This window comes from Lissotriton helveticus, chromosome 2_1, assembly GCF_964261635.1.
Source record: "Lissotriton helveticus chromosome 2_1, aLisHel1.1, whole genome shotgun sequence".
Classification (NCBI taxonomy): domain Eukaryota; kingdom Metazoa; phylum Chordata; class Amphibia; order Caudata; family Salamandridae; genus Lissotriton; species Lissotriton helveticus.
This window is the reverse complement of record NC_136059.1, coordinates 453,117,308-453,133,296: the sequence shown is the minus strand read 5'-3', so window position 1 is coordinate 453,133,296 and position 15,989 is coordinate 453,117,308. Positions and strand designations below refer to the sequence as shown.

The 15,989-nt window shown below is 44.1% G+C and overlaps 1 protein-coding gene across 1 annotated transcript in view; it reads right to left on the bottom strand.

Annotated features, from left to right (window-relative positions):
* MTREX (Mtr4 exosome RNA helicase) overlaps nucleotides 1-15,989 on the bottom strand; it is an 865,138-nt gene that overhangs the window by 359,382 nt on the left and 489,767 nt on the right. The window contains exon 16 of the mRNA XM_078675087.1: nucleotides 1,051-1,201. Coding sequence (XP_078531213.1) covers nucleotides 1,051-1,201 — 151 coding nt within the window. The remainder of the gene's footprint in view (nucleotides 1-1,050; nucleotides 1,202-15,989) is intronic.

The following is a 15,989-nucleotide window of genomic DNA, read 5'->3' as shown; positions in this document are numbered from 1 at the left end:
TTTACACTGATGCTACACAGATAGTATTATATGTCTCAAAGGAGCTTGATAAATATCTGAGATTAGTAGAGGAGACATTTCAAAAAGATCAGAGAATGGTTTAGCGTTAATGAAGCTAACACTGAATTTCTAATTAAATAGAGAAGAGCTATGCATTCATCAGGTATTCAAAGGAGGTTACATTGATGTAGTACCACAATATTAAGTAAAAATACTGGGGGAAGGGTCTATTACAACACCTGAGTGCCAATATTTGTAGCGAGACGAAAGCTTTTACCTGAAACTACTCTAAAGAGAGTGCCCGCTTTGAAAGGGACAGAATAGGGTCAGATTTCGAGATAAAATTTCAAGTTAGCATAAATATTGTCTATCTGTCTTAAGAGGGACTACCTCCATTACTGTGCGGTCTAGGCAATTAAAATGTTGCTAGGATATCTCAAGCCACACCTGCTTGGGAATGCACGCAGTAGTTATCAGTGCAAGCCACAGTAATACATAAGGTCCTCAAGTGCTACATAAGTAACTGCGTGGTTTGGCCCCAAGTACTAACAAGCAGACACAAATCTATTGCCAAGGAGACAGCTCAACTTAAGTGTAGGAACTTTATGATTTTACCTATAAACAGAGCGAGCCAGAGGTGGCAGACATCCTACTGCTGCTCAGGCAAGACACTTGTGGAATAAGAAGTCGAAACAATTTAGACTTGATGACCGGCTTCTCCCATTTAGTAAATAGGTTGAAGAAAAAAATCATTTCCATTTAAAATGTAGTATGTTGCTTCGTTCCTCTTATCCATAAATGTATGGATGCAGATTATGACCATCACACAATAGAAATGACCAAATAAATCAGACTAAAAATACAATAAGCAATTCAAGACACAAACTCTTCGAAATGGGAACACTTACAAATGACAAACTGCTTATAAAGCTTCAATAGAATGGAGATTGCTTATAGAAAAAAAGCCAAACATACTTTATGCAGTGTTTAGAAGTGAAAAAAACCATTTGCAAAAACAGAAGGTGAAACTAAAAAGTGCAGAGTACTTACTCTCCACTACAGCAGGAATGGCTCTGTAATGTTGAAACTGGTAGAAAGACTTCTCCAGCATGTATTCAGGATTAATTTCCTCTACACGCAACAAGTTGAGTACCATGTTGTAAGTTAAGTGAAAAGCACTGTTCAATGGATCGGCAGAACCCTAAAAAGAACAAAAAATATTAAAATGCTAGTTACCTTAAAAAGTGCATTAAAAGTGCACTTGTCTACTTAAAGAGAATACCCCAAAATCACTTATATTTTCGAATTGGAAAATTCGATAATCTTAGCGACGTTCAATACAAAATTAGATGAACAAGCTACTGACCTTCTGTAATGCTTTATCTGGTAGGGGCTTGATCTAGCCGCAGATTTCTTACCTTAGAATATTACCAAAGCATCAGACTGGATCGGGCCACTTCTGAGCAGTACCCCTCCACACCAGTAGATGGTGTGGTCTGGCTCAACATCAGCACCAGATGTGACGTGTGCGGTGCCTATGTAGGTGTCACCCCAGCGTGCTGACGTACGTTGCTTTTAGGGACTTTTCACGTCAGAAGTACAAAGCTACAAAGAATGCTGACAGACTGGTGTACATTACTAAGGCCGTTAGAAGGGAGACCCTATTGAATTAGTTTGCAGAACGGGGAGAATGGGAGGGTCAGTAAGGAATATGCAGCTAGATACAGTTCCTAATAGATAAAGCATTACCAAAGCAAACAGCTTGTCATCTGATAGAGACTTCTAGCCACAGATTTCTTACCTTAGAATAGCACAAGCAATAGCACCCCGGAGGGGAGTCTGTGAACATATTAGACCAAAAAGCCATGCAGGAAAAATGGGCAAAATGCCTGTCATGACGGACCTCACCATCTAGGCAGTAGTGCTTAGTGAAAGCGTGAAAGGACGCACAAGTTGCTGCTTGAAAGATGTCCAAGGCAGGGACTCGGCGAGCTAACACAGTGGCCGCAACCATGGCTCTGGTAGAATGAGCACACAAATCTGAGTCTGGTATAACGATGGGGCCTGAACAGCCGCGGGACATCAGCAACGTCACGTGCAATAGCACTGGAGCGGGTGTCTGGGAAGTTCATGGTCTCGTGGGCGGCGCCACTCCAGATGTAGCACTGGATCCAAGGGGCCCAGAGGGTGAACCTCTGGCGGAGAACCAGTAGGGGTCCCCCGTACTAATGGGGCCTAAGGCACTCCAAAGGGGCCAAATACTAGGTGCATAGCCTAATAAAACTCCTCGAGTTGGAAAGGGGTCGATCCGGCTCAGGAAATTCTGGTAGGTGTGGAGCCCTCCCACGCAGCCGCTTCACCGCAGAGCAAGGCCTACAGTACCGATTCTCCTGTATCAGGTCCGAAGACTTGGACCGGCACAGAGAAGTAAGTCTAAGAGTACTTCAACTTCTTAGACTTTTTTTGGGTCACTTACCCGACGACCAGGATCGAGAATATGACTGTCGGGAGCGGCATATCGTGTGTTCCAGGGACCTTCTCCGCAACCGGGTTTGAGAGCATTGCAGGGTCATCCGACAGCGAGGAGCTTAAGGGATTGTTTTTTAAGAGCCTTGGTGCTCACTGCATATCAAATCCTCACAGGTCTTGGAGTTGCAGTCTCACTCCAATTTCCAGAGACAAACATGATGTGGGTCGGTCACAGAGATCTACCTGTGACAGGAGCTACATGGTTTGAAGCCTGTGGGCTTCTTAGCAGGCAAAAAAAGGCCTCAACAAAAAGTAGAGAAAAGATTAAGTCATAAAAAAGACCGGGGTAAGGGGCAGTAGCTCTCTCCGGATCAGCGCCGACTGGCATGGAAAGAAAAGAACCAACATACGCGCGCTGGTGTGCTGCCTATATAGGCAGCATGCATGTTACATTTGACACGTATGATGCCAAGGAACCATAGGACACCATAGGACGCCACATACCGGCGGCGTGGGTACTGCTTGAAACTTTCCAGACTCAGTCTGATGGTTGAGGAATATTCAAAAGTAAGGAATCTACAGCTCGAGGTCTCTATCAGATACACTCTTCAAAGAAGCTTGAAGTTACAATTTCACTGAAACGATAACAGTATCAAAATGATTGTACATTTATTTCTGTGAGGTATTTGAGCCACCTTTAATAAAATAACCCAAAATCCAACTTGCTTCAAAAACTGCATGCAAGAAAGTGACTTGTCAGCTGAGCAGCACTTTACAGCTCCCCGGTGTCTGCAGCTTCAGTCTCACTAATCTTCTCACAGTCGATGTTTGTAATGACCTTAGCCCTTGGGTGAACAGGCAAGTTCCCTTCAAACTGAAGTCTACCCCATTTCTTCTTTTTGCACCAGTTGCCGTGCAACAGAGGATGCCCCTTATCTATTATAGGGAGACCACTAGATTCTGTCCGTTTTCGCCTTCCGCTACACTGGTGTGCACAGTTCATTGAGTAAAGAGGTGAACAATGATATGCTGGTGAGCCCATTTAGATCCATCCTTTTGAATAGTCAGCTTTTGCAAACATCAAATCAAATTCGGAGTTTGCACCAAACCTTTTGGGGGAACAAATCACAACGCACTCTTTAGTGGACGTAAGCTCAGGGAAAGAATTTAGCTGAAACACTACTACCACCATTTTTTGTATTACAGATACACACTTAAAAACTCTCAGCAAAAGGCACAGCATAAAGGGAAGGCATAGTGAACTTCAGTCTTTATGGTTGGTATGTCCCCGGCCTAGTTCTCATGACGCAGTTTGTCGAATTCTCCGGCCTGGTCCCACCTCGATTAGAAGGAACTGGTTAAGTTTTTGAAACAGATTGTTTTGTCTCTGCACTGGACTTGTAATGTGGGCTGCCGTTAACTTTGTAAAGCACCCTACAAGGTTAGTGGCTACATATACAAAGGAGTGACCCCCAACAGTCACATCCACTAGCACATACCATGCATGTAAAGAGTAGACCAATTCATAATATACTACAGATTCACCTGTGAGAGTGGAGGGTAAAAATTAAAAAAACAGCACCCCACCACTATAATCAGTTGTCACTATCAACTGGCCACGGCGCTGGTAGTCACCCAACCTTTAAAGGAGTGCCTTGTTGGGAGGTCCGCAATGAGCAAACAAAGGCAACTACTTAGTTGACGAACTATATGCAATAATCACATAAAGCACTGTCCAAGAGATACTGGACATGGGTCTCACTGAACAGGGGTGCCAGAGCGATAAAAAAACAGAAGCAGACCATCATACGGACAATGCTCCAAGGACTTTCAAACCCAGAGCAAGTATAGTTTGATAAAAGTATGCTATCAGTTTTCTGTAGCAAAAGAGGCTACTGTGAAATCTTCATTTGAGCACTGTGCTGTGTGTCCGGTTAGGCTAGCTGAAGCAAAATATTCTAAATATAGCATAATTCCCATTCAGAGTGTAATTTTACCCAAGGGAAGTGATAGAGAAAAGCCTTTGATGCATCCAGAAATGTACCACTCTTGGCCAGTTTTTAAATCTATGTGACCAAAGCTCGTCTCTACACACACCTTTTATTGTTCCCAGTTTTCCGGTCTTTGAAGGAAAAATATTTTATTGAAGTCAGTCTGGGACTTGCGCAGTAAACACATAGCACACCAAAAAGGGAGTAGGAGGCAGGGGGCAGAAAGAGATGGGGAAAGGGGTAGGTTGCAGGAGGCGAGAGGGAGGTGGTGGAAGGACAGGAAAGAGAGAGACACACACACCAGCTAAACTATCCCGACACACATTAGAAAAACATTGCAAGTCACCGATTAATTCAGTGACCATGTAGAGGAAAAAGAATGAAGGCTGAGTGCATTTATAAAGTCATGGTAAATCGAAGGTACCTTGTAGTATTCTTCAAATGTACAGCAGAATGCATTTCATTCCTTATAACACATGATTATTCTATCACCCATCCTATAAACTGCATAAATCCCTGGTGACATACACATACTCTTTGCAAACGAAGTATAAAAGCAGAATCTGAACTGTAACATTAACCAGATCAACAAGGAGTCAGTAATTCTTGCAAAAAGATAACAGAATTAGTTTAATTTAAGTCAGGCTAAAACTGCTTTGGTTCAGGGTGTATAGAAACATGCTGAGATCTTTCCTGTAAGGACAGAGTAAGGACAAAATAAACATGTTGCAGCAAGAATCTCCTTTCTACTTACACTTTCTTTTTAGAAAAACAGATCACAAGGAGGAAAAGCTAGTTCCAGTATAAATGCTCGGTCAGTTGCACTACATCTTGGCTGCTAGCTCTGGTAAGAGGTATTGTGATGTCAGAACTCAACTGTAATAACTTACGAGAGTTGAACAGCTACATCATTTCTTTTTTACAGTAGACTAAATACAACCACTGTAATAAGGAAATTGCAATGTATATACATGTGTTATCTCTCTGTGTGTATGTGTGTGTGTGTGTGTGTGTGTGTGTGTGTGTATATATATATATATCTATATATATATAGATATATATATATATATATATATATATACACACACACAGAGTCTATACATGTGTAGTATGTGTGTGTATATATATATATATGGTATATATATATATGGTCACGGAATACTGACGGTAACCCTCATTGATTGAAAGATTTACTGCGCATAATCCAGAGGCGGGGAGCGCACTGTTTGTTTACAAATATTTGTGTAAGGATTACACTGTGCGCACAGAGCTGCACAGAAGTTCATTTTACTTCAACAACATGGCGCGTGAATTAGATGCTCGTCGTAAGAAAGCTGCGGACAAGCTGTTAGCAACAGATCCTGACAGCATTGTTTGTGAAATCACGGTACCCACTACCAGTGGGAGAGACACAAGCCTACAAGCCAAATTGATGACATTGGAGAAATTATATAAAAAGGAATTAGGCAAATGGTGGGAAGCAGAGTCGTTACAACGCTACATTGACGTCAAGAGAGTCCCGAGGGGACTTCGTGTATTTACAGTTCCCACATATGAAGACCCAGATTTGGAGATGCTCCAGGAATGGTCTGATAATTCTGCAGCGTGCTCCAGCATAATGATGCGAATCCTGGTTAAATATGCCTTTAAGGACAGAGCAAAAATATTGGCAGAGATAGAAAAACTAACAGGAGAAATCAGTCAACTTATGACCAAGGAGGCGCTGGAGGAATTTCTGAAGAAATTAAACGTCAGAATGGAAAAACTGGAAGAGGAAATTACCGCCAAAAAACAGAGGAAGTTCATAAGAGACTATAGAGATTACCAGGCGGGCAGAACACTAACCTTCCATAAAAAATATGACCATCTGTTTGACAAGAAAACAGGAGCAGCAATAACAACAGCAAGTCATACCAGAACCAACCAAGATACAACAGAGAGTGATATCTCAGATGGGAATATTTCGGATGCCTCGACGGTGGAAACTATTCAGGAAGCAATTGAGGGTCCCTCAAAAAACCCCAATTTTTTACTCCAGTTTCAGATGATCAGCAAGACACGAAACGATACGTACCAGGCCGGAAGTCCAGCGAGAGGTCGAGGTCGCGGGCACAGAGGCGGAACCGGCGGAACAAACAAGCCAAAAAGAGGTGGCGCAAACGGCAACAAAGCTTCCATGGGAATGATGACGAGGAGCGCAAAGAACCAAAAATGAATATGACAGTCGTCAACCTCTCACAAAGGCCAGTGAGTAAAGAAGAAGAGAAAACACTGGCTTTAGGATTATCTTTTTGTCCCTCTAACAACATGAACTTTGCTGAGACGAGGATTGATTTATTCTTGTTTTCACGGAAATTGAAAATCAAGAAATGGTATGCGACCAAACCAAAGACGCAAAAAACTGTGAGTACCTCTACAACTATTTGCAATCTTGACGTGAATGATGCTTCATTTATTAATGTATTAAGCTCTGATCCCACCAACATTACAGATCTGGATGTATTGGGAACAGATCTGGGAATTAATCCAGGATCCCATTTCAAACCGAAATCGATCTTCTTACCAAATGTACAATGTGATGCAATCGATGTCTTTGAAAGAGGAGTTGGAAAAGATCTAACTAAAATGAGATATCAAAAAATTGCACAATCCAAGAAAAATTTAACTGCTGACCAAATTGTGTCCCTTGACCAGTTGAAAAAAGATAACACCATTGTCATCAGAGAAAGTGACAAGGGAGGCAACGTGGTCATATTGGATAAAATGAAATATCTGGAGGAAGGTTATCGCCAATTAGGCGATGAGAAATGTTATCGCAAGAGCAACAAGGAGGAGTTATTGAGTTCCATCACTAAGTATAGGGAATTACTCTTTGATTGGAAAGATAAAGGTCTAATTGAACAAGAGGAGTATCAATACCTCTATTGTGCACACCCGAGAACACCAGTACTTTATCTACTTCCAAAGCTGCACAAAGACCCTAACAATCCCCCTGGTCGCCCCATTGTGTCCTCGATAGGCTCACTGTTAGAATGCACTTCGAAATACATTGACTATTTTTTGAGGCCATATGTGATGTCTCTCCCCTCATATATCAAGGACACAACCCACTTCCTCACAGTTATTAATGACATCTATTGGGAGGAAGATTATATGCTTGCTACACTTGATGTTAGCAGCTTATATACCAGCATTGTACACCAACATGGATTGGATGCTGTAAGACACTTTTTCAGAACCAGATCTGCATCTTTTTTCCAACACTCATTGATGTTGGTGGAGATGATAGAGTTCTGTCTTGCCAACAATTTCTTTTATTTTGATGAAGTCTTGTATCATCAGTCACAGGGCACGGCCATGGGGACCTGCTTCGCTCCCAGCTATGCGAATCATTTCATGGGCTGGTGGGAGGAGCAGGTCGTCAGGGAAATGGCAGAATTCGATCAAGTGGCCCTGTGGCTGAGATACATAGACAACATCTTTTTTATTTGGCGTGGGGACACTGTCTCACTTCAATCTTTCATTACTAAACTGAATTTAAACTCTCTGAACCTTATACTTACTGGCAACTATAGTACCACAGAAGTGGAATTTTTGGATGTGCAGGTGGTAGTGAAGAACAACTTACTGAATACGAAACTATACCGAAAAAAGACAGCAGGCAATAGCATCCTGAACGCAACTAGCTGTCATCCACGCAGTTTAATCAACAGTATACCCTATGGGGAACTACTGCGTGCCAAACGCAATTGCAGTGACAAAGACACATATCAGGAAGAAGAGAACATCATGTGTGAAAGATTTCGTAGTAGGGGTTATAGCTTAAAAACAATCAATGCCGCTCGTGACAGAGTAGCTACAAAGAAAAGAGAAGAGTTATTGATCCCACAGAACAAGATAGAAGAAACAGACAAAGTCAGATTTATTACCACGTATTCGGGACAAGCGTACAATGTGCGTAAGATTCTCCAAAAACATTGGCATGTCCTACAAACGGATGATCATTTGAAGAAATATCTCTCCGATAACCCACAAATCACTTTTAGAAAAGGTAAAACTCTTAGAGATGAACTCAGCCACAACAATGTGATTTCCAAAACTGCTCCTAGGAATATGGACGAGGGTTTCAGATGTTGCAGAAAATGCAAGGCCTGCAAATTCAGCAAAGATGTCAAAACACTGAGTGTACCAAATAGCAAAAGGATATTTACCATTCGCAAACATTTAACATGTAATACCACCTACAGCATATACATTTTGATCTGTCCATGTAACAAATGGTATGTGGGCAGTACCAAACACACAGCAAAAAAAAGAGTACTGGAGCACCTACGAGCCATTCACAACAATAACAAACTTTACCCGGTGGCCAGACACTTTTCTGAAATGCATATGCAAAATGAACAGTTGTTGCAATTGGTTGTCATAGACAGTGTTGAACTGGGACCAAGGGGGGGTAACCAGGAATTATCACTCAGAAAACTTGAGTCCAAATATATTGTGGATTTTGAATGTTTAATTCCAATAGGATTGAATGTGACCGAAGAATTAGCAATCCACCTGTACGAATAAGTGCTAACAACTATCCGCAGCTTCTTTGTTTTTAATATCATGTACTTTTTTTCTAGGAATTGACACTTCACGTGGGGGCGGACCTACATGGATTTGATCCAAATAATATGCACGTTGAACCAATGGAACAATATATTCAAAGCTGAACATTGAATACTGTTCTGACAGTGAGATTTCAAATCATCTTTATTGAACTTGTAGGTGATTTCTTAACGATGTGGACTGGACATTGCACTTTTTGTAATTTGGTGCCCACTGGGGCATGATCGAATATTCGGGAGAATATAATAGTAATACTCTGGTCCGGCATAATGACAAATAACTACAACATATTGGGAATACAAAACTGTTATGTCAACACGATACGCGTGTGGTTTAAGCTACTTATCTTTTTACTTAGCGGGCCCACTGGGGCATTTAAGTTGAATATGTGTGCAGATCGGCATGAGAATAATGTGCTCTTCGGTCATATTCCATGAGGGATTAAACGATATGTATGATAAAAAGTAAACAAACTATGACGTTTGTATGGGCGGACCTAGATTGCCATATGCCGGTTTGAAATATACGTAATGAAGAATAGCAGGATCTAGACATGCATACCGCTATTATAACATTATATTTTAGTATTAGCTGTAAAACGACAGCCTACAAACCAATATGCGCACAATATGAATTTTGATGGCTGACAATCTGTAAAATAGAATATATGTTCCTGGATGATCAATTTATGTTTTTGTAGAAGTCTATTTGACGAAACAATACATTACAGTTGATTTAATTTGAAAGTGACATTAACAGAGTGGTTTCGTGCATGTTACAAAATGGCCGCCGCCATTTCACGGATATTTTTCTATGTGCACTGGGGTGGTGTTTAAATAACGATGTTGAATGCCACTAGACGAGCGTGACAAAGCCGTAATGGCGAAACGCGTCGCTGTACTTTCTTCATCTGCCAAATAAACTTCTGGATGATTGCAGCCCTGGGTGTCCCGTTTTTTCATCGGTAATTTCGATGGTGTTGGAGTGAAAATATATATATATATATATATATATATATATATATATATATATATATATATATATATATATATATATATATATATACACAAAGTACTTATATTCAATAATGTCTTATCTGGTAGGGACAATATAACTGTGGATTCCTTACACTAGAATATTTCCCATGCCTCAGACAGAATCCGGAAACATTTGGTAAGCAGTACCCCTGTGGGTCGGTAGGTGGTGCTGCTTGTCAGCGTTGTTCGCACCGGAAGTGACGTGAATGGTGCCAACATAGGTGCCACCCCAGCGCGCAGATGTACGTTGCTTTTCAGACTTTCCACACCAGGAGCGCAGAGTCACGAGCAACACTGACCACTGGTGTGTACATCTATGGCCCTTCTAGGGATAAATCTTTAACTGTATAACCCGGTCGAAGTGGGGAGGATAGGTGTGTCGGTAAGGAATCTGCGGCTAGCTAGTCTCCCTATAAGGCATTACAGAATGTAAGTACTTGTTCATCTGATACAAACTTCTAGCTGCAGATTACCTACCTTAGAATAGATACCCAAGCAATACCTCCAAGAAGGCGGGGCTGCTATATGAATTACACTAAGAAGCCTTGTAGGACTGAACGGGCAAAATGACTATCTCACTGTCTAGACAGTAATGCTTCATAAACGTGTGTAAAGAAGCCCATATTGCTGCCTGACAGACATCCAGGAAAGGAACTCTGTGAGCTAACACAGTGGTTGCAGCTTTGGCTCTGCTAGAATAAGCATGCAAACCCTCTGGGGGTTGCTTTTTGGCCAGTAAGTAGTAGATTTTGGTGCAGAGATCTATCCATCGCAAGATGGTCTTCTACTGCATCACCTTCACTTTCATTGCCACGACATAACCTACAAAAGGTTGATAATCCACCCGGAACTCACAAGTGCAATAAGGGTAGAACAATAACGTTCTTTTTTAGTCCAGTTAATGGAGTCTCTCCTCGTCTTTAGAAGGATGAAGCAGAGCATGAAAGGTAGATAGAGTGAGCGATTGGCAAACATATAAGCGAGTAAACACTTTCAAGAGGATAGATGCCCAAGCTCGAAAAACGAGTTTGTTAGGGTAGAAAGTACTAAAAAAAGGTATGGAGGATGGGCAGAGATCGTCAGTAGCTCAGTGCAGAAGTTATCGCTGTTTTGATTGTGAGGAGCCTGAGCAGGCACTTGTGGAGAGGCTCAAATGGGAGGGCACATCAGAATTGTAAGAACTAGATTTAGGTACCACTGAGTCATAATAAAAGGCGCTGGTGGGGACACGTGTTGGAGACCCTTTTCGAAACATATGTACAATAAGGAATTTGAAAAGGGATGGCTGATCTGGCAACCGCAGAAATAGTAGAAAGATAACCTTTTAAAATGCCTAGAGTAGAGCCTTGCTGGGGCTAGGAAAGAATAAACAAGATAACCACGGAAAGGGGTGCCGATCGAGGGCTAACATGCTTTTCTGCACACTATGTAGAAACTTGCTCCAATGGAAGGCGTATAACGTCTTAGTGGAAGAACGCCAGGGTATCAGGCCAACACTGCAGACTTTAGGCAGACGGTTGAAAGCTGTCAACAGTTGCAGCTCTATCTCTACGCATAAAGGCAAAGCGTTTTCAGTTTTGGGTGCGGGACCCTGCCTGGTTGCTGCAATAGCAGCCTGATCAGAGAACCAATGCTCAGCTCAACAGCTGATACCATACTCTCCATGCCCAATCCGAAACCATATGGAGGACTTGGGCCCAGTCGTTCTTGTTCTTCTTGAGAACACCGGGCAGGAGTGGCATTGAGGTAAAGGTGTACAGGAGGCCATAGCTCCACTCTAGACAAAAAATGTCTCTGAGCGAGAGCAGTCTTGGAAAGTCCAGCGAGCAACACTGCTGATCTTGGTAGTTCTCAGAGGCAGTGAACACATCTAACCAAAGTTCTTCCAAATGTTGAAAGAGACCTTGCTTCACCTATGGGTAAAGACACCATTCATGATCTTCTAGGTACTGACGGCTAAGTGTATCCGCTCCGGCATCCAGAGAGTCCACCATGTGTTGAACCACTCGGGAAATAAACTGGTGTTCCAGCCAAAGCGTCTTGACAAAGGCGCCACAACCCCACACTGCCTGGTTTGTTGCAGTATCACATGGCAGTGGTGTAGCCCATGAACACTTGTAATAGCCTTCCCATGATTAAAGGAAGACAAGCATTCAATGCCAATCGATTCGCCCAAACTCCAATAGATTGATGTGGAGTCTAGATTCCACCTAAGACCAGAGTCCTCTGATCTCCACATCTCTGAGATAGCCGTCCCAGCCGAGAAATGATTAGTCTGTCACTACAGTCAGCTCTGGTTGGAGAGGGGTCTGCCACTGACCCAACTGCAGTTCATTTATTTATTTATTTATTTTATTTATTTGTTTGAATTTATATGGCGCACAGCTACCCAACAAAGGGTTTCCCAATGCCACCAATGCAGATCTTTTGCAGTTCCATCCGAGATCTGGACCATGTCTGAGAGATTCCCCTGATGCTGCACTCACTGGGACTTCAGCTCCCACTGCAGAGCCCGCATAAGTCAGCGGGCATGTGTTACAAGCAGGATGCAGGAGGCCATGAGGCCCAACAGCCTCAGGGTCATTCCCACCGAAATCCAGGACAGAGGCTGAAACATTGGTATCGCAGCCTGAACATTGTGAATCTCTGCTCAGGAGGATAAGCCCGAAAATGCACTAGGTCCAGAACGGCTCCAATGAAAGGGCAAGTTTGAGAGGGAATTTGGTGTAACTTCTGGATGCTGATAGTGAACTCCAGCGAGTGCAGAAGGTTAGACGTATCCAGGAGGTGGGAGATGACTGCCTGGGGCGCACCCAACTTTAACAGCCAAGCGTTGAGGTAGAGAAAGACTGGAACCCCTGACCTCTGCTGATGAGCTGCAACCACCAACAACACTTTTGTTAACAACTGGGGGAGGGGCTGCGACGGCCGAAGCAAAGCATGGCAAATTGCAAGTGCTCTTGGCCCACCTTGAACCGAAGGTAACATCTGTGGACAGGGATGTGGAAATAGGTGTTCTGCAAGTTCAACGCTACCATTCAATCTCCAGGCTACAAGGCAGACAGGACTTGTGCAAGGGTGAGCATCTTTAATTTCTCCTTTTTCAGGATGAGCTTGAGAAGGGCAGGTCTAAGAGAGGATGAAGACCTCTGTCGTCTTGGGCAACCAAATGTAGCAGGAATAGCGACCAAAACCTACTTCTGTTGCGGTCACCCTCTCTGTAGCTCCTTTGGCCGAGAGAGCAAACACTTTCTGACGAAGCAAGATGAGGTGGCCTTTAGTCAGCTTCTTATAAGTGGGTGGCATTGAGCGGGGGGCGGGGAGGAGTGGGAGTTGGATCACAAAGGTGATGGAGTAGCCCCTTTGGACAAGCTGTAAAACCCAACAGTTGGATCTTATTGACCTCCAGTGGGGCTGGTGATGGCATATTCTGCCCTCCACTGGATGCCTATGATGGTCGGAGGGAAAACTAAAAGGGTTTGGAGGCTGTAGCTGCTGTGGGGGTAGTTGACTGACCTGACTTCTGGCTGCCTCTCCCACGTGGACTATTTCAGCCGGTCCATCTGCCACGAAAAGACGGCAAAGCTTTCTGGCTGGTAGTGTAGAAATGCAGTTGGAACTCCCCCTCTACTTGGTCACGAAAGGGGCAGCAGGCAGACTGAAGTTGACAAGGGGTCATTGAAAGGCTGTAGGACCTGTCTGAAGCCCTACTGTTCTTAAAGCACTCCAGCTCGGAATCTGCCTTCTCACAGAACAGACAGGAGCCATAAAAGGGCATGTCAAAGAGCGAAACTTGTACATCCACCAAAAAGCCAGTGGCTCTCAGCCAGGCATGGCATCTAAGGGCCATTGACTAGGAAATCACTCTGCCCAGTGAGTTAGTTGTGTCCAGCCCACAGCTTATGGTGAACTTGGCTGCATCTCTCCCAACAGCAATTGCCCAAGTATGGCTCGGACGTCCTCCAGGGCCATGGGCAGTGCCTGTACAATCAAGTACCAGATCGTATAGGAGTATTGGCTCAAGAGGTATGCAATGTGTACCGTCTGCAGTGCCAGGCTGACAGATGAGAACATCCTATTCTCTGAGGTATCCAGCCATTTGGAATCCCTATCCGATAGAGTGGTAGAGAATGAGTCAGGGTTCATTTTCAAACAAGCTCTCAGGGGTGAGGTCTTGTGTAAGGAAACTGAGACCCCCTGGGATGGGGAAATGGCAGCGGGCAATCACCCTATGCATAGGAACCTCCTTTGCAGGGCGTGGAAGGAGACCCAAGAATGACATTGGTAAGGGCTTCATTAAAAGGGACTAATGGTTCTGTGGGGGCAACTCTCGGCTGATGCACCTAAGTCAAGACGTTTGTCTCGACTGCCACTGAGTGCAGCGTAAGGTCCAGGAACTCAGCCACTCAGCGCACCACCACAGCAAATGAGGTACCCTCCTTCATAGCCATGGTAGGAGGAGAGACCAGGCCAGTGTCTGGGATAGTGTCCAGGCCACTGGCATTCGCCAGATCCTCAAACCAGGTCTCCTTAGGATCTTCTAATGTTTGATAGCCATATGGGTTCCCACTCATCACCCAAACCATGCTTGTCATACCAATAAGGCGCTGGCTCTGAAATGGGGAGTTTCCCCTGTCTGTCCGGCTCTGTATTGGAGTCTGGATTGCTGATGGGGGTGGCATCACTGCTGATTGTAGGTGGTGCCAGGGGGTGTGGCCTTGGATCAGGTGCCGGGGAAGGTAGAGGTCGCTCGACCGCTGCTGCTCTGGATCAGTAAATGGATCCCTGAGGCCCTGCTGGCGCCCCGGGCGAACCTGCCAACAGAAGACAAGTAGAGAAACTTTCCTTGGGTCTGTGGGCCCTCCAGAGGGGTTACGACACCCAAAAATGAAGTGCATAGCCTCAAAGTTCTTTCAGTTGGGCGAGGGTTGCTTCGGCTCATGGAAACTCAGGTAGGAGCAGACACGGCCCAGGTGCAAGCTCCACCAGAGAGCTAAGCCTCGAATGCCAATGGACCCATGACTCTTCCTTAGACTTTGTGCGGCAAAGTCTAATCCCTCTTTGACAACTTTTTTCTTGTGGGATGTCCCCGATGATTTAGAATAGGACGTCGTTCACAGGGTACGACTTCACAAACGATTCGGGACCTTCTTCGCTCTGGAGATCTGGAGCATCGTTAAGTTGTTCACCATCAGGTGGGAAGGAGCTTCAGGAACCGCACCATCAGCAAATTGGGATGCATGGCACAGCAATCCTTACATGTCTTGGCGTCATGGTCTTGTCCCAGGCCCCCACAGGGCAAACCAAATGGGGGTCTGTCACAGATATCTGCCGGTGACAGCCACTGTATTGTTTAAACCCGGACATTCTGGTGGACATCCTACATACCAGGAGACAAAGTATCAAAAAGTCTCTGACAAAAGGTTGAAAAAAGGTCAGTCGAAGAGTGACTGGGAGCAGTGCTCTCCGGATCTGTGCTGATTGGTACGGAAAGAAAAGAACGGATGTCAGCACACTGGAGTGGGGGCCTATATCGGCACCGTGTACATCACTTTTGATACAGACGCCACCTACTGGCGCACATGGGTACTGCTCACCAAAGGATTCCAGATCCAGGGTTATATATATCGACCTCTCGAGATAGATAGACGGACAGACAAACAGATAGATACATATGGGGTGGGTGGTGGCCCACTTCAAGAAATAATCACAACCTGTGTCAGGGAGAACAAACCCTCCAAGTCATTAAATTAACATGAAGTCAACTGTAGGAGAGTGGGGTCTGCAATCCCATGGCCACCCCAGATTTTTGCTTTTTGCTTCACTGATTTACGACTTTCCCTGGCTGTGGGCCTGCTAATCAGACCCACAGCCTAGC